This window comes from Benincasa hispida, chromosome 7 (genome assembly GCF_009727055.1).
Source record: "Benincasa hispida cultivar B227 chromosome 7, ASM972705v1, whole genome shotgun sequence".
Lineage (NCBI taxonomy): Eukaryota > Viridiplantae > Streptophyta > Magnoliopsida > Cucurbitales > Cucurbitaceae > Benincasa > Benincasa hispida.
Window position 1 is genome coordinate 14,576,460 of NC_052355.1, and position 26,842 is coordinate 14,603,301.

General features: G+C 34.8%; 1 protein-coding gene across 1 annotated transcript; it reads left to right on the forward strand.

Annotated features, from left to right (window-relative positions):
* The first annotated feature begins 24,587 nt into the window (after nt 1-24,587).
* Nucleotides 24,588-26,052, forward strand: LOC120081934 (MLP-like protein 31). Its single transcript, XM_039037119.1, has 2 exons — nt 24,588-24,852; nt 25,635-26,052. Exons 1-2 carry the CDS (start codon nt 24,666-24,668, stop codon nt 25,904-25,906), a joined length of 459 nt encoding a protein of 152 aa, XP_038893047.1. The 5' UTR covers nt 24,588-24,665; the 3' UTR covers nt 25,907-26,052.
* Nucleotides 26,053-26,842: the final 790 nt, after the last annotated feature.

Genomic DNA, 26,842 nt, shown 5'->3' on the forward strand with positions numbered 1-26,842 from the left:
ACAGTAAACAATGTTATAAAGTAAGAGTGACTTATTTTTTTGTCCGATTTTGCGCAAATTCATTGCACAGGACGTCCCCACTCCTCATGTCACTACATGTACAAATCAGGATCACTTCATCTGTAGCACTTTACAACTCCTTGTAACAACTACAAAGTGGGCCACATCCGATAGTGTTACCAGAATAAGGCACCCAACCTTATTCATATACTATAGATCATTTAGACTATTTACTCGTACCTGATCTACTCGTATGTCTCCACATAAAGTTCAAGTACATATAATAGTCATGAATCTTAGTTTATTGGATTTAGTCTTTATAAGTGTAATTTACAAATTTAATAACGACTTTATTGAAGAAATGTTGAATAATATCTTTATTGATAATAGAAAATGTTTAACTCTACAAACTACGAGTTTTAGGACATACAACCCAACAAACTACCACTAGGACTAAAACTCCAGTGGATAAATATATACAATGTTGAATTTAATGAGAGAAAACAAAAAGAATAAATACAATAAACTAGGGCATCAGATACTCTTTATTTCTTCCACTTGCCGTAGTAGAAAGTATCTCGTAGTCCTAGTCCCACTAGGTGACCCTCAAACACTTTAGCCGAGAGAGACTCTATAAATGGATCAGCAAAGTTGTCTTTTGAGGCTATCTGCGTAACAATCACGTCTCCTCTGTGTATAATCTCCCTGATGAGATGGTACTTTCGTTCGACGTGCTTTCCACGTTTATGGCTTCTAGGTTCCTTTGAGTTTGCAACTGCTCCATTGTTGTCACAGTATAAAGTGACTGGCTGGTGCATATTTGGAACCACTTCCATGTCAATCAAGATCTTTCTGAGCTATACTGCTTCTTTTGCTACTTTACTTACAACTACATACTCGGCTTCCATTGTGGATTCTGTTGGGATTGGTGTCCTAATTCTCTCGGAGTCTCGTAGTTTGTAAACTTTGTACACATTATTATGAATAAAATAAGAGTTATTTTATTTACATTTACTCAAATCCAATAAACAAAGATCTGTGCTTATTGTATGTAAAATTAAGCATGTATATGAGATATACAAGTGGATCATGCCTTAAGTAATAACCTAAAAGGTCTATAGTATATGGATTAAGGAGGGATACCTTATCCTGGAGACACTACGGATACGACCCACTTTAAAGAGGTTTATAAGTGTTGTGAACTACTACAGATGGTCTGATCCTAACCATTCATATGGAGACATGCGAGCGGGGGTGTCCTATACAAAGAGTTTGTATAAGACCGGACCATGAGATGACTAGTCTCTTTATATAACGCCATTGATACTTGAGACTTATATCTCACCTAAAACGACCATAGGTGACATGACCTTAAGCCTGGGTATTTTGGGAACTCTTGCCTTTGAGGGCGATTCTTTGATTAGTATGGGTGAGAGTGGCCAGATTGCCAATTCAATAAGCTTACCTTTTTGGGGATTTGTCTGATTGGGGAGTTGGGAACTCAGTTACAAAAGATGGAATTCACTTCTTCCTCGAAGTAGGGGTAAGTAGATAGATTGCTCCCTTAAGGGCTGATTCTGGGTCTTGAACATAGTGGCCACAACTTTTCTTTGGAAGAGAGGACCCAGTCATAGTAGGACTATGACTTATTGTTCATTAGAGGAATCAGTGGTACTTAGGAGTTAATGTAACTATAGGAGAAAAACGGTAAGTAGCTTTAGTGAGAAGAGTGCAGCTGTGTATTTATGGGAGTGCTCGATAGTTAACGAATGGTGGATCCTGTGCTTCAAGCTATAGGTCCATGAGGTCCCCTGGTAGCTTAATGGATTCAAAGTTGAGAATAAGTTCTTGGGTTGATTTGAACTATTCAAATTAACAAGATAAAATTCAATTATATATGATATAATTAGTGTGGTATATGAGATACATCAAGTGAAGGATATAATGTAAATATGATTTACATTAAGTACCCATAAAATAGAAAAAGAATTATGGTTTGTATGTTTCATGAGATGAAAATATAAAACTATACGGTTATAAATATAATATGATAAGTTGGTTATCATATTTATTTATAATAATATTAATTATATGATAATTAAATCTTTTTCTGCAATAATTGTTGAGTGAGAGGTTATTGGTAGTTTTATGGTAATCGTGAGATAAAAGGAAAAAGGCTTTCCTAAAATTGAGAAGTTGCTACTTTCGGAAACAAACTCACGGATTAAGCTATCAAGTGAAAGTATTTCACTAAGCGATAGCTATAGAGAGACTCAACGATCGTGGAGTTTGACTATGCGATAGTCTATTAGTTGATCGTTGCTAAACGATCGCGTGGCTTTATCTATACGATAGGCTGCCATTTACTACACGATTGAGCACATCGTCTATATGATAGATAGCTTTCTACCTCCCACTAGCTCGGTTGTCTACACGATTGTTGTCCTCCAATCTCTTCCTCTAACCAAGATCATACAGAGCCCACAACTCCTGAATTCTCACACTGAAAATACCAAGTTAATCATTGTGTTGGTGTTCTCACTCACTTTGTGAATCGAGTGTGACTCGATTCGTTCGTAGAGGCTGTTTTTTGTGTTTTTTTTTTTGTGCTGTGCACCAGTCATTCCATTCGTGTTTCTGTTCTTGGACCCATTGGATTGGTCGAGGGAGTTTGAAGAATAGTTATTCAAATGTATGCATACTCTATCCCTTCATTCTTCCTAAAGTATACTGTAATTTCTTGTTGTGCATGACCTATTAGTTTCCATTTTTGTATTGTAATTGTTTATGTTCAACTCGAATGGAATTTGGAATGATCCTTCTACTGCTCATGGAAATCCTCATGCTTGATTTCCTTCAATTGGTATCAGAGCCAGGTTATTCTAGTATTCCAAATTTCACTTCTGTTTACATTCGTGGTGGGTTTTAAGGTTTATGCATTGTGTGTTAAATGTGTTTGTAGATGTGTTGATGAATGTTTATGGGTTACTTACCTCTGTTTAAAGCTTTGTTTAAAGTTACAGATTCTTAATTTGTAAGGGCCCCTGTGTTTTTGGGCATAATTAACAAGCAATCAAGTCTGTAATTCAAAGTCTTTGAGTTAATTGAGTTGTTCATGATGAAGTTTAAAAGCATGGAGATGCGGTTCTCATCGAAGAAGAAGATCAAAGGTTGGTTGTATCATGTAGCCTAAGGTAAACGATAATTTAGTTTTTACTAAACGATCATGTAGAAAAGTTCTACGCGATCATGTAGTATTTACTAAATGATCGTTTAGCATGGGGTAAAGTGTTTACTCTATCGCATAGCGTTGGTTGCTCGATCGCATGGACGCTGAAGGTAAACGATCGTATAGAGCATTTGATTCTCATCGTTTAATAAAAGGCGCACATACTAAATGATCGTGTAGTTAGCATGCTTCATCGCATAGTTATTGACTCCATGATAATGAGGTATACGATACCTTGCACTTGCCAACGAGCGTTTAGACGATTGTGCTTCACTGCATCGTTATCGTTTATATGATTGCTTAAGGCTTCCGTTGCATGATGCGCGTTGCACGATCGGGTTACCTCATGCTGCTCGTTGCTAAACAATCATTTAGTCTCTGGAAGCGCAGGTAAACGATTGAGTAAAGAGTTTACTATATCGTATAGGCGATCACATTGAGTTGGTACACGATGAAGGAGACACGGACTTCGACCGGAAGGTTCAAGATCTGGTTCGCTTGTTTGAATCGGAGACTCTTTGCTATTTGTAATAGTTAGCTTTGGTTTTGAGGATTTGAGGCTAATTATCTTGGTTCATCAACTTTTATTTAATATACATGAGATGTGTGTTTGTTTATATGCCATAGTGTATGTCATATAGATTTAAAACCCACCTTAGGTTATGTAATTATTCATGCATCATATACTATAAGCGTTATAATATTTTTTTGGCATGATGAAATTACAGGAAAGCATGTGCATGCATCATGAAATATAAGAGTTATATTTATGCATGCAGTAAGCATATTCATGCATTATCTTTATATTATAAGCGTTATAGTATAAGGGTGTATGGAATCATGTGTGCTTGGTTCCTTGGTTGGTTGTATAAGTGTTATATAAAAGTAGCAATGAATGAACAATGCATGAAGCATGACACTTAGGCCTATTTGTAGATGTTATGAATGCCTTGTATGTGTTTGCTTCTCGTTGTGGATGGTTTGGTTGTTTCTATTATAAGCTTTATAATGGAAATTATAACTAAAATTGATAAGAAAGAGTTGTATACGGACTTAGGTGGACTCATGATTTAAAAGAGTTTTAAAATTGGATTGAGATAGACCTAAGTTCAAGGTTCTAATGGGATTAGCAACCTAAGGTTAATCTTTTTAAATCGGTTTAATAGGATTAAATTGATTGGCATAAAAGATTAAAATTGTATTAAATCTATATGTAAGGGACCTTTTATCTAAGGCGGGTTCTGTCTAGATTGGGTTACTTAAGCTGGCGGAAATGGAACACCCCTACTTGGGAACCTACCTAGAAAGATGAATTAGATAGATTTTCTGCAAGCATGCGACAGTTGATCAAAGATTTTGTTAAAGAGTTTAATGAATGATGATCAAAAGTTGTTCAACTTTCCAAGGTAAAAGTTACTCTTGGGCAAACCTAAAAGTCACTTAGTTAAAATTCTTAGCCGTGTTTTTTCTAAGTAAACTAAACCCTAGGTTATAAAATACTCAGTGGGAGGAAGAGATATATGTGATATGTCAATGATTCCACTCACGCTTCTTCCTGAATGTTCACGTCGTGAGATTCATGCTTGACCTCATGGTATCCTGGGAGCATCCCCCTTCAGATAGTTCTTGCATGAGTCAATATCAAGGTGGACGGAGAGAGTATTTATAGTAAGTGGGTAAAGGTTTTTATGTCAACACGTTCTGCGGTCTCCTTCATTCGTTTGCACCGTGAGATCATTCTTGCACTCCCTTGTGTTGCCCCGGGAGCGTCCCCCTTCGAATGGGTTTGTTTTTTCAGCAACATGAATGTTTTTCCGTTAAATGCCTCTAATTTTTCCTGACGTCACATTTTTCTGTTGAGCTCCCTACTGCTGATGAATATGGAATTCGTTTCATAACCTCAACATCTTGAGGTGTCTTAGGACTTTATTCCTTAGAAAGATGAATTTAATGTCTAAAAAGAAACATTCCTTTCTTGGAATTTTGCATTTTATATCTAGAGAACATCTTGTCTATATAAGATGCCTGAGATAATGCTAAAGTTTTGTTCTTTCGGTTTTGAACTATTTGGATCCCAAGAACATACTGCACTTCAGCCAAATCTTTCATTTGGAATTGCGTAGCAAGCCATCTTTTGACGCCCGCCATAAATTCTACTTCATTTCCTATGAGTAGAATATCATCAACGTATAGATCAGAAAAGCAACAGTTTTGTTAATTATTTTCTTGTAAGCACAAGGTTTGTCAACATTTTGGTCAAAGCCTTGATTTGATCGTAATATCAAATCTTATATTCCAGGATCAAGATGCTTGTTTCAATCCATAAATGGATTGATTAAGCTTGCAAACCTTTTGCTCTTGACCCTATTCAATAAATCCTTCTGGTTGAGATATATAGATACTCTCGTTAAGATAGTTATTTAGGAAGACTGTCTTGATGTCCATTTGCCAGATTTCATAATCGTAAATGTAGCTATGGACAAGAGTATTCTAATAGGCTTTACCATGTCAACCGAAGAGAAGGTTTCTTCATAGTCCACCCCTCTCTTTGGGTAAACCCTTTTTCCACAAGCCTAGCTTTGTAGGTCTGTACCTTTCTAGCTTGGTCTTGTTTTTTCTTGTAGATCCACTTACAACTGATGGGTTTTATCCCTTCTGGTTGATCTACAAGATCCCAGACTAAATTGAAGTACATTTACTTCATTTCAAGATCCATGGTTTTAACCCACTGTTCTTTATCCACATATTTCATTTCTTGTTTAAAAGTTAATGGATCCCCTAAGCCATTATCGGGTATGATGACTTGAGTTTCAATTAAACCCATGTACCTGTCAGGCTGTTGCATAACCCTCCCACTACGTCGAGGTACTCTTAACTCTTATGGAGGATGTGAAGTACCAGTTTCATCAACAACTCTTGTTGATGGACCTGCGCGATCCACAACTCTTGTTGATGCATTTGTCATTTCTCTATGGTGGGATTGATGTTCTAAATCTCGTAGGGTCCTATAGTTTGTAAACCTTGAATGAACAAATATTTCTGTGATTACTAATATTTGATATTTGATTCACTCTGTCTATGAAATTATGATATTTTAGTTGCATTAACCACAAACCAATAAACTACCATCCAAGGTTATCGTTGTAACTTAAACATGTATGTGGAGACATATAGGTGGATCATGTTTAAGTGATAACTTAAATGGTCTGTAGTATATGGATGAAGCTGGATACCTTATCCTGGTGACACTACGAGTATAGCCCGCTTTATAGGTGTTATAAATGTTGTAAAGTGCTACAAATGATCTGATCCTAATCATTCATATATTAGTCATGCGAACGGGAATATTCTATACAAAGGAGTTTGTATAAGATCGGACCATGAAATGCTTAGTCTCCTTATATAACGTCGCTCATAATAGAGAGTTTCATTTCACTAGGATGACCATAGATAACATGATCTTAATCCTGAGTGAATTGCGAACTCCTACCTATGAGAGAGCCTTTGATTTGTATGGGTGAGAGTGACCAGATCACCGACTCAACAAGCCTACCATTTGAGGGATTTGTTCGATTGGTGAGCTAGGAATTCAGCTACACAAGATGGAATTCACTCCTTCCCCGAAGCAGGGGTAAGTAGATAAATTGCTCCCTTAAGGGCTGATTCTGGATCTTAAACAATGTGGCGGCACACCCTCTCTTGGCTCGAGAGGGGTTTAGTCATAGTAGAACTATGATCTATTATTCAATAGAGGAATCAATGTACTTAAGAAGTTAGATGTAACTACAAGGGAAAAATTGTAATTTGGCCCAGTTGTACTTACGAGCAATTTGTGAAGGGTCATCGTACTATTGAATGGTTATATCTAATGGACACATAAATATATCTGTAGTGCGAATAGTGCAACTGTCGATCTTTAGTGGAGTGCCCGACAATTAACGGATGGTGGATAAAGTAATTAAAGAGTTTAATTATTTATTCAAGTACCGTTGGAGCTTCAAGCTACAGGTCCATAAGGCCCATTTGGTAGTTCAAAGAATTTAGTTGAAAATCAGTTTTTGGGTTAATTTGAAATGTTTAAATTAATAAGAGGGAATATAATTAAATTCATTCGATTATATATGATATAATTGATATAATGTATTTGATACATTAATATCTAATTTGAAGAATAAATATTTGAATGTGATTCAAATATATTTTCTATGAATGGGATTCATTGTTGTTAAATTCAATATAAATATGATTTATACTAAATGCCATAAAATAGAGAAAAAGAATTATAGTTTATATTGTATGTGATGCAATATTAAAATTATATTAAGATAAGTTGGTTATTATATTTATTTATAATTATCCCATTTTTCTCTCTAACCACCTTAGTGAGAAGTTAAGTGGTTTTGTGGCAAATTGGGATAAATAAAATATGATTTTGTTTTTTCCATAATCTGTGAGTTACACGATTGAGAGAATATACGATCAATTTAGAGACTATATGCGATAGACTTGATTGCCTACACGATTGAAGAAAATCTATGCGATAGTTTGTCTTTCTCAATCATCTGCCTCCTCTAAACCACAAACTCCCTCCTAACCAAAATAGCTAGAGCCCACGAATCTTGGGTTCTCACACCGAGAATACCAAGTTAACTAAGTGGTAGTGTCCTCTCCTTTGGTTCGATTTCTTGCTGCTGTTCAAGAAGTTTGTTGTTGTTCGAAGTGTTTGTGCAAGTTCGAGGGATTAATGCGAAGAAGAGTTCTTCAAAAGTAGTCTTTGAACTTTGTTTCTTATTCAATAACATGCTGTAATTTAGTTAAAGTGCATAATCTGTATGTTTTACTGTAAATTTTTGTTTCAATCTAAATGAGATTTGGACGATCCGCTTCCGTCCATAAGTTCTCTGAAAAACGAGTTCCTTCACTCTGGTTATTTAATCGATTACTAGCCTACTGCGAGGTTTGTGATTCTTGATGTGGTATTCCTCTAGGAAAGTTGCATTTGTCGATACAAATACTTTATCTTCTTGAGGATGAAAAAGAAACAACCTTTTCTCTCTTTAGGGTAACTTACAAATAGCATACCTTTGAACGATGTTCCAACTTTTTAGGATTTTGCACCAACACATGTGTTGGACATCTCCAAATTTTTAAGTGACAAAAGCTACCTTTACGTAGTCCCTGCCAGGACATATCACAATAAATTACAAACTCCTCGCCTAGTGTGGGTTGTGTAATTATGGGCGTTGTAACTAGCCTTTGCTTCAACTCCTGGAAACTTCGTTCACAATCTGAAGTCCAATCAAACTTTACATCCTTCCTGGTCAAACTCGTTAATGGGAGGGCTATCTTCGAGAAACCCTCCATAAAGCGCCTATAGTAATCTGCTAGGCCCAAGAATCTACGTACCTTAAACACATTGGTTGGTCTTTCCCAATTTTCTACGACTTTTGTCTTCTAGGGGTCTATACTAACTCCAGCTACAGAAACTACATGCCCAAAAAATGCTACCTGATCTAGCTAGAAGTCGCATTTGTTGAACTTAGCGTACAACTGCTTTTCTCGCAGTTTGTTGATGAAAAATCCTGTTCATCAAATCCATAAACACAATCGAAACATTCGTTAGGCTAAAAGGCATCACCAAAAACTCAAAGTGGACGTATCGGGTACTGAATGCAGTCTTAGGGACATCCTCGCCTTCATCTTCAACTGACGGTACCCTGATCTCAGATCTACCTTCGAAAATACTATAGCTCCCTTCAACTGATCAAAGAGATCATCAATACGTGGTAACAGATATTTATTCTTGATTGTTACCTTATTTTACTGCCTATAATCGACACACAGTCTGAAAGATCTATCTTTCTTCTTTAAAAATAGGACTGGGGCTCCCCAAGGCGACACGCTGGGTCTAACATAACCCTTATCAACTAATTCTTGTAACTACACCTTTAGTTCCTTCAATCCCGCAGGTGCCATTCTATACAGAGCTTGCGATATAGCGGTCATGCCTGGAATCAAGTCAATGGCGAATTCTATTCTCTATCAGGTGGAAAGCCTGACAACTCTTCAGGGAATACGTCCAGAAACTCTTGAACTACTGATATGTCTTTAGGTTTCAATTTTTCATCAGGGGAGACCATTACATGAGCCAGATAGGCTTCATATACTTTTTCCATCAACTTCCTTGCTTTTACTGCTGAGATAAGGCTACCTGAAGTTAACCCCTTGCATCCCACAAAAACTATTTCCTACTTCCCTGGTCTCCCAAAGGTAACTTCCCTTTTATAGCAATCAACAATAGCATGGTACTTACTCAGAAAGTCCATTCTTAGAATTGCGTCAAACTCTAGAAAATCTAAGGAAATTAGGTCGACACAGAAATCCTGACCTTCAATCAACATATCATAACTCCTATACCAATCACTTACTACTACTACATCTCCCATAGGAGTGGAGATAAACAAGTCCTCTGACATACCCTCAGGAAACCTATCTAAATGTGATGTAAACATACTAGATACAAAGGACTGTGTGGCAACAGAATCAATTAAAACATAAACAGATTGATTACATAAAGACACATTACCAGTCACTACATCTGGAGCTTCCGCGACTTCCTGGTGCGTAACTGCATACACACGACCTTGCTGCTGAGGTCGTTCTGCCACACCCTTCAGTTTTGCACCACTTGTTTCTTCTCTTTTGTTTCTAGCACCACTCAACTTGTTAACTATCTAGGAGGTCACCTGTTGCACTACCTGGACCCCTCAGGTTAACTGAGGGCACTCTTTCTTGAAATGACTTGTTTCTCCACACTGGAAGCAAACTCCACTCCCACTATAGCATACCTCAAAGTGTTTCTTGCCACAGTTTTGGCACAAGAATTTTCAATCTGTACTGGTGACTGACTCGACAGAACATTCTACACCTAGTCGACTAGTTGCGCTAGCCAAGGATTGAGGTCTTCTCCTCTTAGACTTTGGTCAATCCATGCTTTTGGATCTACTCACACTCGACTGGCTCGAATCTTGGGGTTGAAATCCCCTGTCCCTTGGCCCCATGACATCGCTTGGTCCTTCTGCACTTGCTCATCACCCGCTAAACTCCACTCTATCCGGATGGCGGTCTCCACCAGCTGGTTAAATTCTAGCCAGTTAGCTGTAGAAGTCACTGGAGTTCTAATCTCCTTTCTCAAACCATTCTCGAACCTCCTACATCGATCTTTTTCTTCCGCTATAATGGGAAGAGCATACTAGATAGTTTAGTGAATTTTTGTTCATACTTAGCCACTGTCAAAGTTCCTTGCACCAACCTAAGGAAATCATCCCTATTCGCCACTCGAAAAGAGCTAGGGTATTACTTGTCCTCGAAAGCCTTCCTAAATTCAGGCCACAACAAAGCACTTGAGCTGTTCTGCCTAGTGGATACCACATTCTACCACTTTTTTGCTTCTTTTTGCAATAGGAACAAAGCTAACCCGACCTTACGGTCTTTCAGACAGTTCATCACATTGAAGCATTTCTCTATTTGGTCCAACTATACCTGTGCTTCTGCGAGGTCAGCAGCTCCTTCGAACAGAGCCAACCCAACCTTACGGTCTTCTGGTCTTTTTCTCTTTTCCTTTCCTTTTTCCTCTAAACTCATAAATAATACCTTAACCCAATCACCTATTTATAACAACTCAAACCCATTTTCTTTTCCTTCTCCAAAATCCAAATATCTAAATCCTTTTTAAATTTTAAATCCTAAATGCTTTTTGGGAAAATAATTCCAAATCACTTATCTCAATTAATCAATTTAATTTAATTATCTTCTCCAAAAATCTAAAGAAAAGAAACCAAAACTCCCAATTTTAATTCACCTTTTCAAATTAAATTAAAATTGAAATAGTCAGACATAAATCCAAATTTTCCTTTAATCAAATTTAAATTCAAAAAAAAAAAAAAAATCTTAGCAAATATTAAAATTTAATTATCCTTTCACAATAATCCAGTTTAACCTTAAAAAATCTAAAATAATATGCAAGTATTACAAAATAACTAAATTCAAATTACACAAAAATTTGGGATGTCACACTCTATCAACACAACCAATACCTATATTGAAAATAACTATCAAATGAAATCTCATTGAGTCTTACAGATGCACTAGACAGATACACGGAAACAAAAAAGCAATTTAAATCCTGGTTGGATTGAACCACACAAATACTGTAACATCTAGAATCTTAGTCAAATTAAGTATTCAAATACGTATAATACTAACAATTTGACTAGAAAACAACTTCTCATTTTTGCAGCACAAACTTGGAAATAATTATTGGAAAATAAAATTATGCACAAAATATCCTGTATTCGAAGACAATTACTCTTCATCTTCAATAATCTTCAATCTAAGACGATAATCGTTATGTCCAGATAGTTGCCATGACATGTACAAAGCGAAAAGAATATTTTTATGTTTGAGAGTTTGGAACCAACATCCACTATTGAACAAAAAAATCTCCAATGACTTCAAAATCACTAATCCTTTATCCGAGTGGAAACATTTGATTTCTCAAATGTTTTTCTCAATTCTTTCAAAATCACCACTATTTTTTCTTCACCCTCACAAGTGATTTCCTTTTTCTTCTTCCAAGAAGTTCACTATTCTCTGCCTCGTAACAGTATATAATACTCATTGTTGTATATAAATTTCTTTTAGATGTACTCTTTGAAATGCGTAAATTAATGTGTATATAGTTATGGAAATTTAATTAGAATCTAAGAGAATTTAAAGCATAAAAATTGAGAGATTTTTAAGAGATGGTGAAGAGACGCATTTTGAAGACCAACAAGGACACTAATTGGAAAATTAAGTAGGAAGGTGGGATCCTCTGCATAATGCATTGGTCATAAATCTTATAATTTTAAAAAATGGTCATTTATCTAAGTGAAGGTCCTTTCTAACCATTCTTTGCAATTTCTATAAAATGAATATATAGTTAGGTCTCTGGTCTAGACCTTCCTTTACCTTGTCCCCGATCTTGTTTGATGGGCCCACGATGTAAAGGTTGGTCTTGAATGCATTTTGTCTAAGTTCATTCCATTAGTCTTCCCCTAATATATCTAAGTTAGCTAGTTCTTTAGATCCTAGGTCATTCCCAAAAAAAATATAACTAAAATTCAATGAAATTTTTTAAAGGAAGTTTTCATAAATAGAAAAATGTTAAACTATTTATAGAAATAACAAAAAAAAAAAAAAGAATATCGATAAACATTAGTAGACTTCTATCAGCGTCTATCGGTTTCCATCACTAATAAACATTGATGGACATCTATTAACCTCTGTCAGCCTCTATCAAAGAAGATTGAAATTTTGCTATTTTTTGTGAATAGTTTTCCTTATTTTTCCAAATCTAGCAATAGTTTTTATAATTATAACTATAGGAAAAATTTTAAGTACGATTTTTTGTTTTTTTTAATCATTCCTATTTTACTAGCTCTTATTTGTGTATCAACTGATGTATTTTATATCCTTTTTTCTAATATATTTCAAAATTGATGTAGCTTAAAAAATATCATTTATGCGACTGATTATAATTGTGTCATAGTAGAAGTTTTTTTTTTCTTCTTTTGTTTGGATATGGAGTTGTTTTCATTCTATTAATTTGATTTTGATGAACTGATTTAGGTTTTGGCGTTAGTTTTCTTATGTTTTCCAATTTTTTTATTTGTGTATCGTCCTAAGGATCTGATCCTTACTAGATACACTGATTCTGACTTTTAAACTGATATTGATTTGAGGAAATAAACTTCGGGATCAGTATTCACTCTGAACAGAGGAGTAGTGGTGTGGAGGAGCATCAAACAAAGTTGTATTGCTGAGTCCACAAGGGAAGCTGAGTATATAGCTGCAAGTGAAGAAATAAAAGTAGCAGCATGGCTTAGAAAGTTCTTGACAGATCTAGAAGTAGTTCCTAATATGCACTTGCCTGTCACTCTTTATTGTGACAACAGTGGAGCAGTTGCAAATTCAAAGGAACCACGAAGCCATGAAAGGGGAAAGCATATCGAATGGAAGTACCATCTCATCAGGGAGATTGTACACAGAGGAGACGTTATTGTCAGTCGGATTGCTTCCTAAGACAACTTAGCTGATCCATTTACGAAGGCCCTCTTAGCTAAAGTGTTCGAGGGTCACCTAGTAGAACTAGGTCTACGAGTTTTGTATCCCTAGGGCAAGTGGGAGAATTTGTGGGTATTGTAATGCCTTAGTTTATTGTACTTGTACATTTTATTCTCTCCATGTAAACTCAACATTTTATATATTTGTATATATTGATCCATTGAAGTTTTAGTCCAAGTGGGAGTATTGTTGGGTTTTATGTCCTAAAAATTCGCAGTTTGTAAAAATAATAAATATCTTCTATAATCAATATACTTGTTATTGATCTCATAAATTATATGAAAGTCTAAATCCAATAAACTAAGATTCATGACTATTGTATAAGTACTTGAACTTTATGTGGAGACATAAAAGTGGATCGGGTTCGAGTAAATAGTCAAAATGATCTATGGTACATAAATGAGGTTGGGTACCTTATTCTGGTAACACCATTGGATGCGGCCTACTCTGTAGTTGTTACAAAGAGTTGAAAAGTGAGGAATGTGGATTTTCTATGCAATGAATTTGCATAAGATCAGGACCAAGAAATAAGTCACTCTTACTTTATAACGATGTTTACTGTTTAAGACTTACTATTTCACCTAGATGACCTAGGTAACTCGATCTTAATCATGAGCTAACTATGAACTCCTATTTATTCGGATTGCCCTTAGATTTTCATAGTTGAGGGTTGGCTTAACAGCGCCGGCTCAATAAGACACTCATTTTAGGGGTAAGACCAGATAGATCGCTGGGGATATAGTGTGCAAGATGGAGTTCATGCCTACCCAATTTAGGATAGGAGAAAGGTTGTTCTCTCAAGTACTGAATTCAGGTCTTGAACAAGGGGCCCCACCATCTCACTGGGCTGAGAGAGTTTGGTTTAGTGATTGGATCACAAACTAGTTGTTCATTAAAGGATTAGTAGGGACTTGAGGAATAAGATGTAATCTCGGGGGTAAAACAGATATTTGACCCAGCTGTTATTACGAACAACCGATGAAGGGTCGACTTGTTGATTATGGTTAAATAATGTGGAAATAATATATCTACAGTAAGGGGAGTACAACTATGTGCTTTAGTAGAGTGACCCATTAGTTAACGAATGGAGATTAATCTTGTCTAATGAGTTTAGCCAATTAATCTCAGATCGTTGGAGCCTATGATCTGTAGGTCCACAAGGTCCCCCTACTAGCTCGTAACGGACTAGCTCTAGAATAGCCTGATAAGTTAATTTGAAACGTTCAAATTAGAATTAAGGGAATTAGTAATTATATGAGATATAATTATATGTTTAATTTGAGAATTAAACGGAATAGGAGAATTTATATATATTTAAATATGATTTAAATATAAAAAGATGGATGTTAAAATTAGTTTAATATTTGACTGTTTGTTTTAATGAAGGAGTATTTGACTGTCGCTCAGTAGCACATATTCTGACTCACTAAAATATCGTTGCAAATAAATAATGGTTATGCGTACATTATTACTTTTTTGCTAAAACTTGATTTTGGATTTAGTTACAATTTGCTAATTAGAATTTGTTTGAATTTTATCAGAATGTCGAATTCTAGGATACTCACTTCCGATGTACATAACAGCAAAATCAAATCAACAAACAACTCACTAGCGATTAATTACACCAAAAGAGTTTTAACAGAGGATTATCCTATATCTCCCAACTCATCTAAAATTACTTGCCAAACCTAGGAAACTGCATATTTCTGGAACAGTCGTGGGTTGTTCCCAATTAACTATTGCTTCCGTCTTCTGGGTATCTACACTAATGCCCTCTGCTGAAACAACATGCCCAAGAAATACTACCCGATCGAACAAAAAATTGCATTTATTGAATTTAGCATACAACTGCTTATCTCGCAACGTCTGCAATACTACCCTCAGGTGGGTAATATGATCCTCCCTACTACCAGAATACACCACTATATCATCAATGAATACTATCATGAACTGGTCCAAGTAGGGATGAAATATCCTGTTCATGAGATCCATGAAAGCCACAGGGGTATTTGTCAATCCGAATGGCATTACTAAGAATTCATAATGTCCATATCTCGTTCTAAATGCAGTTTTAGGAATATCGGCTTCTCTCACTTTCAGTTGATGATAACCCGATCTCAGGTCTATCTTTGAAAACACCGTGGCTTCTCTTAGCTGATCAAACAAATCATCAATGCGTTGTAATGGATATTTGTTCTTAATCGTTACCTTATTCAGCTGCCTATAGTTGATACACAATCTAAGTGTACCGTCTTTCTTCCTCACAAACAATGCTGGAGCTCCCCAAGGCGATACACTAGGTCGAATGTATCCTTTGTCAATTAACTCTTGTAGTTGAAACTTTAATTCTTTCAACTCAGTCGGCGCCATTCTATATGGTGCCTGCGATATAGGCTTATGCATAAACTTCCCTATCATTCCCAAAACCTTATGCTCTGATACCAACTTGTCACACCTTCTTCCAGATTACCCTCCTAATCTAAAAGAGGATATGACCGTGGTAGTTGCTAGCCCCACTGCCAGCACCCACAACCAAAGCTCTCTAATCTAAATGTCAACCTACTAAATATTAATAATGTGTGAATATGGTATGCCTCCTTAAAAGGACAACAAAATATAATATAAACACATGCGTACAGCTATGATATAACATCTAAGGGGAGAAACATTCATGAATGGCCCAAACATCTCTAACAGAGCCCTAGTCCCTCATAAAACATGTGTACATAAACAGATCATCAACCTAAGTCCTCTTATTAAGCCGAGTCTTTCGGTGGCAAGCAACAGCAGAATCAACCCTGAGGAATCTGACCGCTACCTGGAAAAGGAGAACACAGAAACTTGGTGAGCTAAAGACCTAGTGAGTGACTTTAGAATCGTAAAGCAATAAGTATAGCAACACTATAAACATGTAAATATACAAACGAGTAGACTTAAGAAATTGTCTCTAAATGTAGCTTTAAGCCATTCTCAGACATCATTAAACATTATTATTCCCTAGTTGAGAACGAGCCTACATACTCTAGCTCCCAAACGTTTATTACCGGCCAAGAGACCCATACTTCGGTCTCTCATTCACAACTGCCTACGTGCACGTGGCCATACTAAGTACCATCATATCTTAGGTACTTCTGCTTAGATACCTTCTCAAATTTTTCCTTCAGTATCAAGCTACTAAGATACCTTCACTTCCTTCGGTATCAAATTGGCCAGATACCTTCTCAAATGTCCTTCGGTATCAAATTGGCGAGGTACCTTCTTAAATGTCCTTCGGTACCAACTTGGTTAGATACCTTCTCAAATGTACTTCGGTATCAAATGTATATTTTGCAACATCAAATTAAGTTCCATTTCTCAGTATTTACACAAGAACTGTTCCATTGCCACTCATTTACAAAAGAACTCATTCTCCCATAGCCTTCCTCTAGGAAGTATATATCAAAATCAGAACATAGCTTTTGTAATGGTTACACGACATACCTTGACCTGTGTTACACACATACAAGCCGGAAACATGCATTAAGTTATTCTCCCACCATTTGTTGCTTGAGGAAGTATAATTTCATCATTAATGTCACTGTGCTTTACTTGGTCATATATGCATGAGTATTGGAAACCTTAAGTTTACTTAGTCACTCACCACTCGTCAGGCTTTTAATGGTTTGTACGCTTCCCCTAGCTCTTCTTGGTTCGAAAAGATATAATCCCCGATTAAACTACTTAGAATTCTTAGTAAAATAGCTCAATTAATTCATTTATTTAAAGAACTTTCATCAACACATACAACTTTACTAGCGAGATCCCCCTGAGCGAGGTTAGCAAGATCCCCTTGAGTGATGCTAGCGAGATCCCCTTGAGCGATGCTAGCGAGATCCCCCTTATCGATGCTAGCAAGAACCTCTAGAGCGATGCTAGCGAGATCCTCTAGAGCGAGATAAAGCTTTTCCTATCAAATTTTCATCTTAGCGAGATAAAGATTTCCCCCTAGAGCGAGATCTTTCTTACAAAATCAGTGAGATTTCCTTTATAAGCGAGATCCTCATGCCCAAATCTCGCTATAATTCTCCACGATGAACTGCTTGCTTGTTCTTCACAAGTAGCTGTCTGCTTATGCACCAATTCCCTGTTATAACTTCAAAAATTCATAACTCAAAATCCAGAGCTCTTTTCAAGAAACTTCGTTCTAAGGATAATTTTTTTGAATAACCATGAATTACTACTTTAATAAAAATAAGAAAAAAAATATATAATATAACATTCCTTTGGCTAAACATGCTTATCTTGGAACCTAGAGTTCGAGGTTTACATGCGTTCCACCTATTACCTTCTCAGGTTGTTAGATGCGGCTAATTAACTTATAGACAAACATTGCAACAACTCATCGACAAGCGTTGCTACAGCCTCCCACCAAGCAAAGAAGATTAACTCACTATACTCGCACAACGCACACCTCTCGGTGGGTTGCTACATGCGTCTTATCTCTAGGCTACAGGATTAAGTATGCGATTGCCTTTGATAAATAAACGATGAAGGTAAACGATGATAAAGATAAAGAGGATGAAGAAGATGGTATCGAAGGAATCAAGATATGCATTGATTTCAAAATTTCTTAATATGTTAAGCTAAAGTGTAATACAATACAGAGATCAGAGAAGAAATGAAAGACTCTGCATCAAGGCTGCTGGTGGTGCCATGGATGGATGGTGGAGACGTCTCTCTCAAGTTCTATCTCCGACGAAAGCTCCGGTCGTCACTCGGAATGGGTTGTGGAGGTGATGAATCCTCAAAGAAAATCTCGCTCATGCTCTCATCTGTGATCGCAAACCTGTGCCTTAAGGCAGAAATTCGGATGTCTTGAAATGAAGGTCCAAAGGGCTATTTATAAAGTTTAAATGCCGACAGTAATCATGATTGCGTTATGTCTCACTACTGCCTTTGTTGCGGTATGGGCAATGTCAACGTCATCTTATCTTATTGATACTCCCAAGGTATGCGTTCGAGCTTGATTCAACTGAAGTATCAACGCATTCCACCCATCTTGCGATTGCCCTTCTATTTATGGTTATCACTATGTGGCTGCAATCTCCAAGTGATGAATGCATTCGGTTGATTGCCGCAACTTCCATGTGATGGACGCATTTGGTTGATCACCACAATCTCTAAGTGGTGAACGCATTCGATTGATTGCCGCAACATCCATGCAATGGACACATTTGATCACTGCATGCGTTCATCTATGCGATAGCTCGACTTCATCGAATGCCATTATCTTTGTGGTCACATGGCTTCAGCACGTGTTTGATTTTGTGATTACTTGTTTCCAGCGCATGCGTTTGATTCCTGTGATAGCTACAAAAAAAAAAAAAATAGAAACTTTGGCACGGAATAACGCATAATATTGGGGTTAGTGAGGATTTAGGTGCTGATTGACACAAAACTCAAATTTTCAAAAATTCTAAGTATTATCACCACATTTTCTACTTGTTAGTCTTCATAATTCTAAATAAAAGGCTTATAATAACTGAAATTTCTGCCAGTTATCAGAGATTGTTTCAGCCAAAGCAGTGGGAGATATAAAATTATTTATAGGAGATAAGTACATTTATTTGAAAAATGTATATTATATTCCTTCTATGAAAAGGAATCTAATTTCCGTCTCTTGTTTGCTAGAACAAAATTATAAAGTTTATTTCGAAAATGGTGAAGTGTTCATCAAGCGGGAAATAAACAGATTTGCTCTGCAAAATTAGAAAATAACTTGTATATGATAAAACCAACTGAGGTCAAAGCTGTTTTGAACGTAGAGATGTTTAAAGCTGTTGGGATTCATAAGAAGAGGAAGATTTCTCCAAATGCCTATCTTTGGCACTTGAGACTGGGTCACATAAATCTCAACAGGATTGAGAGATTGGTTAAGAACGGTCTTCTAAACAAGTTGGAAGACAGTTCATTACCACCATGTGAGTCCTGTCTCGAGGGTAAAATGACAAAAAGGTCTTTTTATGGAAAAGGTCTTAGAGCCAAAGAAACCTAGAGTTGATTCACTCAGTTCTTTATGGGCCTCTAAATGTTAGTGTAAGAGGAGGGTATGAATATTTCATCAGTTTTTTAGATAATTATTCCAGATATGGGCATGTTTGTCTAATGCACCAAAAATCTGAAACTTTTGAAAAGTTCAAAGAGTATAAGGCTGAAGTTGAGAACCAATTAGGTAAAAAGATTAAAACACTTCGATCAGATAGAGGTGGTGAGTATATGGACATAGAATTCCAGAACTATTTGATAGAACATGGAATTCAGTCTCAACTCACAGCCCATGGCACACCTCAGTAAAATAGTGTGGCAGAAAGAAGAAATAGAACCTTGTTGGACATGGTTCATTCCCATTATAAGTTACGGTCAGTTACCAAATTCTTTTTGGGGACACGCAGTTGAGACTGCGGTGTATATTTTAAACATGATTCCCTCGAAAAGTGTTTCTGAAATACCTTACTAGCTCTGGAGAGGATGTAAAGGAAATTTATATCACTTTAGGATTTGGGGTTGTCTAGCACATGTGTTGGTGCAAAATGCTAAAAAGCTGGAACATCGTTCAAAAGTATGCCTATTTGTAGGCTACCCAAAAGAAACAAAAGGTTGTCTCTTTTATGATCCTCAAGAAGATAAAGTGTTTGTATCAACAAATGCAACCTTCCTAGAAGAAGATTATATAAAGAACCATCAACCTCCCAGTAAGCTAGTAATAGAAGAAATGTCCAGAGAAACGACAAATGTATCAACAAGAGTTGTTGATCGAGCAGGTCCTTCAACAAGAGTTGTTGATAGAGCAGGTTCGTCAACAAGAGTTGTTGATGAAACTGATACTTCACATCCTTCTCAAGAGTTGAGAATGCCTCGTCATAGTGGGAGGGTTGTGCAACAACCTGACCGGTACATGGGTTTAACTGAAACTCAAGTCATCATACCAAATGATGGTTTAGAGGATCTGTTGTCTTTTAATCAAGCAATGAACTATGTGAACAAAGACCAATGGATTAAAGCCATGGACCTTGAAATGAAATCTATGTATTTCAATTCTGTCTGGGATCTTGTAGATCAACCTAAAGGGGTAAAACCCATCGGTTGCAAATGGATCTACAAGAGAAAACGAGACTAAGCTGGTAAGGTACAGACCTACAAAAGGGTTTACTTAAAGAGAAGGGTTAGATTTTGAAGAAACCATCTCTCTAGTTGCCATGATAATGTCTATTAGAATACTCTTGTCCATAGCCACATTTTATGATTATGAAATATGGCAAATGGATGTCAAGACAACTTTTCTGAATGGCTATCTTGAAGAGAGTATCTATATGTCTCAACAAAAAGGGTTCATACAGCAGGGTTAAGAACAAAAAGTTTGCAAGTTTAATCGATCCATTTATGGATTAAAACAAGCTTCTAGAACCTGGAATATGAAATTTGACGCTGTGATCAAATCTTATTGCTTTGAACAAAAATGTTTACAAACCTTGTGTATACAAGAAAATCGTCAACAAAATTGTCGCTTTTCTAGTGTTGTATGTTGATGATATTCTACTCATTGGGAATGAGGTAGAATATCTAGCTGATGTAAAGAGATATCTGGCTTCACAATTCCAAATGAAATATTTGGGTGAAGCACATGATGTTCTTGGAATCCAAATAGTTCGGAATCACAAAAACAGAATATTGGCATTATCTCAGGCATCTTAAATAGACAAGATGTTGTCTAGATATAAAATGCAAAATTCCAAGAAAAGATCTTTACCTTTTAGGCATGGAATTCACTTGTCTAAAGAACAAAGTCCTAAGACACCTCAAAAGGTTGAGGAGATGAATTGAATTCCATATGCATCTGTAGTTGGGAGTTTGATGTATGCAATGCTGTGTACTCATCCTGATATATGCTATGTCATAGGAATTGTCAGCAGATTTCAGTCCAATTCTGGTCATGACCATTGGACTACTGTTAAAAACATTCTCAAGTATCTTCAGAGAACGAGAGATTATATGCTCGTGTATGGTCCTAAGGATCTGATCCTTACTGGATACATTAATTCTGACTTTCAAACCGATATTGATTCGAGGAAATCAACTTCGGGGTTAGTATTCACTCTGAACGGAGGAGCAGTGGTGTGAAGAAGAATCAAGCAGAGTTGTATTGCAGACTCCACAGTGGAATTTGAGTATGTAGCTACAAGTGAAACAGCAAAAGAAGCAATATTGCTTAGAAAGTTCTTGACAGATCTGAAAGTAATTCCTAATATGCACCTGCCTGTCACTCGCTATTGTGACAACAGTGGAGCAGTTGCAAATTCAAAGGAACCACGAAGCCATAAAAGGGGAAAGCATATCGAACGGAAGAACCATCTCATTAGGGAGATTGTACACAGAGGAAACGTTATTGTCACTCAGATTGCTTCCCAAGACAACTTAGCTGATCCATTTACAAAGGCCCTCTCGACTAAAGTGTTCGAGAGTCACCTAGTAGGACTAGGTTTATGAGTTTTGTATCGATAGGGCAAGTGGGAGAATTTGTGGCTATTGTAATGCCCTAGTTTATTGTGTTTGTACATTTTATTCTCTCCAGTAAACTCAACACTGTATATATTTGTATATATTGATCCACTGGAGTTTTAATCTAAGTGGGAGTATTGTTGGGTTTTATGTCCTAAAAACTCGTAGTTTGTATAAATAATAAACATCTTCTATAATCAATATACTTGTTCTTGATCTCATAAATTGTATGAAAGTCTAAATCCAATAAACTAAGACCCATAACTATTGTTTTAGTACTTGAACTTTATGTGGAGACATAAGAGTAGATCAGGTCCGAGTAAATAGTCAAAATGTTCTATGAAACATGAATGAGGTTGGGTACCTGATAACTGGTAGAAATACAAGTTATTACTACTCAAATTAGTAAAACAATGAGAGAAAACGATGGTAAAATAGGCAATATCATGTCTGAAAGCCCCAAACTAAAAGGAATTGCGATCGCGAGTGCTCATCTCATAAAATCAGTTAATTTACCTATTTTATGCAGGTACAATGTGATGGCGCATATGAAATTGCATCCAAAGGCACAATGCGATGGTGCATATAAAACTGCAATCCAAGGGCACAATGTGACAGCGCGCTTGAAGTTGCGATTGCAAGTCATGTGATTGTGAGAAGTTTCTCAAAAAGTGATTGCATATAGACCTCGCATCAAGGTAACAACATAATAAATCACGATGGGACGTAAAGCTGATAACGGTCGATTTCAAATTTAGTTGACAAGTCGTTAAAAGCCATACTGTAGTAAGTACATTGAACTTTTGATGACTTTTAAACGGCGCAACAAAGTAGGGGAATTCTTCTTCTTCTTCTTCTTCTTCTTCTTCTTCTTCTTCTTCTTCTTCTTCTTCTTCTTCTTCTTCTTCTTCTTCTTCTTCTTCTTTCTTCTTTCTTGTTATTATATTGTGTTGTTATTATTATTATTATTATTGTTGTTGTTATTATTATTATTATTTATTCTTATTATTTTTCTATTATTTCTATTATTCTTATTATTTCTGTTATTATTATTATTATTGTTATTGTTATTGTTATTGTTCTTGTTCTTGTTCTTGTTCTTGTTATTGTTATTGTTAATTGTTATTATTATTATTATTATTATTATATTATTATTATTATTATTATATTATTATTTCTATTATTCTTATTATTTCTCTTATTATTATTATTATTATTATTATTATTATTATTATTGTTGTTATTATTCTTATTGTTATTATTATTGTTGTTATTATTATTGTTGTTATTATTATTATTATTATTATTTTTTTTTGGTCGTCCCTCGGTCCTTTACAAAATGTTAAAATGTTAGGATTTTAAGTCACTTCGTTTTGACTTACCTATAATGTACTTTTCAAATGTCTTTGAAAAAAATAATGGAATTTTCAAATAAAATTTAGACAAATTTTCATATTTACACACATAGCAAAAATAAATAAATAAATAGATACAGACAGACACTGATGCACTTATATCAGTATCTATTAGGGATAGACTTCTACCAGTTTCTATCAGTAATAAATATTGATAGACTTATATGAGTTTATATCAAAGAAGATTAAAATTTTACGATATTTTGTATAAATAGTTCTCTTATTTTTCTATTTTTTTAAAATTTCCTAATATTTTAAAAAAATAATTAATATATTAGGGTCTAAATTGCTTAGAGGTTAAATTATATTCAAACTCGCACGATAAGTGAATTATTTATACCAAATATTCACGAATTTCTCTAGCAATAATATAACTCATTAATATCAATTCAAAATTATTATATAACGTAATTTTCGTTCCATTTTAAATTTATTTATTGTTCTCTCTTAAATTTGATACTAAAATTCCTAATCTTTTAGAATTAAGGGTATGTTTGGATAGATTTGAGAAAAAAATGTTTTTTAAAATGCTCATTTTAATTTAAAAACTTTTGACAAAAACTATTGAAAATACTTTTCAAAAGCCATTTTGAGTGGTTACCAAACATTTCAAGTTTTTCTAAAATGACTTATTTTTTAAATCAACGATACAGTGAACACACGAATGTTCGTTCTTTTTGAAATTTATTTATTGTTTTCTCTTAAATTTGATACTAAAATTCCTAATCTTTTAGAATTAAGGGTATGTTTGGATAGATTTGAGAAAAAAATATTTTTTAAAATGGTCATTTTAATTTAAAAATTTTTGACAAAAATTATTGAAAATACTCTTCAAAAGCTATTTTGAGTGGTTATCAAACACTCCAATTTTTTCTAAAATGACTTATTTTTTTAATCAATGATATAGTGAACACATAAATGTTAAGGGCATGTTTTGTCTTTTCAAGTGTTTAATTTTGAATATAAGTCATTTATAAAAAAAAATTGAAATATTTAGCAACATATCAAAATAACATGTTGAAATATTTTCAAAATGTATTTAAAATAGTTTTTATCAAAATAGTTTAAATAAAAATGACTTTTTTTGAAAAGATACCTTTTTCTCTAGTCAATTCAAATTGCCCTGAAGTCACAATAATCTAAAGGATGGTCCAATGATGACGACGTTGTTGTTATAACATGACATATGTTGAAATATCTCAAGAGAGAAACCCTCTATGTATAAGTAACAAAGTGGCAAAGCTAGCTTGTATGTTCAATAAAAACACATTACCTTTTTTACACTTGAACTATAGCAACTTATATTTCAAACTAAGACAATGTCTCTCCAAAGAAAATTGGAAGGTGATATAGAAATTGAGGCTTCAGCTTCAAAATTTCATGAATTGCTTCACAAGAGACTACACCATGTTCCCAAAGCTTCTGGAGACAAAGTACAAAGCTGTGAGTTGCATGAGGGTGATTGGGGAAAAGTTGGTTCAATCGTCTATTGGAACTACTTTCTTGGTGTGTTTTCTTAATTTTTAATTTAAATTATAGCATGCATATGATATTAATTACGAGTTTTTTCTTTCCAAACATTGAAGTTCGTGTCTATTTGATTCATCGAGTTTTAAAAGTGTCATAATTATTTAGTCTTTTAAAATTATTTTCTTACAAATTCTTTGTCCTAATCTTCATCTTTGCTAATCCTAACTAGCATTTTAATTCTTAGTCAAATTTCACAGAATAAAGACACTTTTAAAACCTTACTTTTTTCGGTTTTCAAACTTATAACCTTGGTTCTTAAAAATAATATTTTTTTTTTTGAAAAAAAGATAACAAAACAAGAAAATCAATAGGTAGAAGTGATGTATATTAATCTTAATTTTTAAATAGTGAAAAAACAAAAATCAAATAATTAACGAAGTTTAAACTTTCATTTTTGTCTCTAGATAGGTTTTTGAATTGTTAGTTTTATATCTAATGGGTTTTCTAACTCCATATTTTAAAAATGAATTGATAGATATAAATTTAATTTTTGTTTAATGAAACCCCAAAATTATAATTTTTGTGTATCGTTGGATCTGTGAGTTTTAGAAATATCAAATAGATAAAAAGACTTAATAAACACATCATAAAATTTAGGATCAATTGGACACAAAAAAGACTTGTTAAACAGTTTTAAAAATTCATGGACGAAACAGATACAGACATATGTTTAGAGTTTATGGTTTAAGGTTACATCAAACTTCATCAACTAAACTCTAGAAAGTTAAGTACCATTAATTTATGTATGTTAATTGTAGATGGAAAGGCTAAAGTGGGAAAGCATGTCATTGAAGCTATAGATGAGGAAAAGAATTTGATGAAGTTCAAAGAGATAGAAGGAGACCTTTTAAAGATTTACAAAAGCTTCAATTATACCATCCAAGCTATTCCAAAAGGTAAGGGAAGTGTGGTTCACTGGACAATGGAATATGAGAAACTTCATGAAAACATTCCTGATTCACATTCCTTGCTAGAGCTTTGTCTTGCCATTGCCAAAGACATTAGTGACCATATTCAGAAAGGCAATTAAATATATGAAGTATGAACACAACTTCTACTATATGCTATGTATTAATGTACGCCAACTATATAAGGTTATAATAAATGCTTGCATGCATATACAGCCTATTTGAAATAACTTATATTCTTATTTGAGATGTGGCTCAGTTTAATTTACGGTGCTCTTGTTCTATTTTATGACACGAGAATAAAATTGCAAAAGTTATTTTTGAATCAAAATTTAAAAACTCCATCGATAATATTCATCTTTCTTTAGTTTTCAAATGTAATGAATTATGAGAATTTGAATGAATAATCAATGAGATTGTTGTTTCCATTCCTTTATAGAAAACATGACCTTACAAGTGAGATCAATAAAAGTCCTTGAGATTTTAGAATACTTTCGAAATGTCGCCCGTCTTTATATGGAAAGGTACTCTTGAAAACATTCAACGATACCAATAGAGACAAATATATGTCGTAGTCACTCGAAAGTTTCTTAGTCTTGGTTAAATTGTATATTAGATCATTGGTAGAAAGTTAAATTTTAGGTCTATACTTTTAAAAGTTAGAATTTAGTCCTATTAAATAGATAAAACATCGTTAATAGTCTCTATAGTTTGATAAAATCATCACAAATAGTTCCTACTATAAGGGACTGTTAGAGATGATGCCCTAAATCTCGTGCTCTTGTAGTTTGTAATTGTATTGTACAAAAATTTTTATTTGTCTAATAAAATAAATATATATTTTTGACATTTAGTTCTATTAACCCACAAACCAAATAAACTAAGATCCAATGTTATTTTCTATTACTTAATATGTATATGGAGACATATAGGTAGATCATATTTAAGTGATAACCTAAACGGTCTGTAGTAGATAGATAAGATTGGGTAACTTATCCTGGTGACACTACGAATACGACCCACTTTATAGTTGCAACATTTTGATCATTCATGTGGAG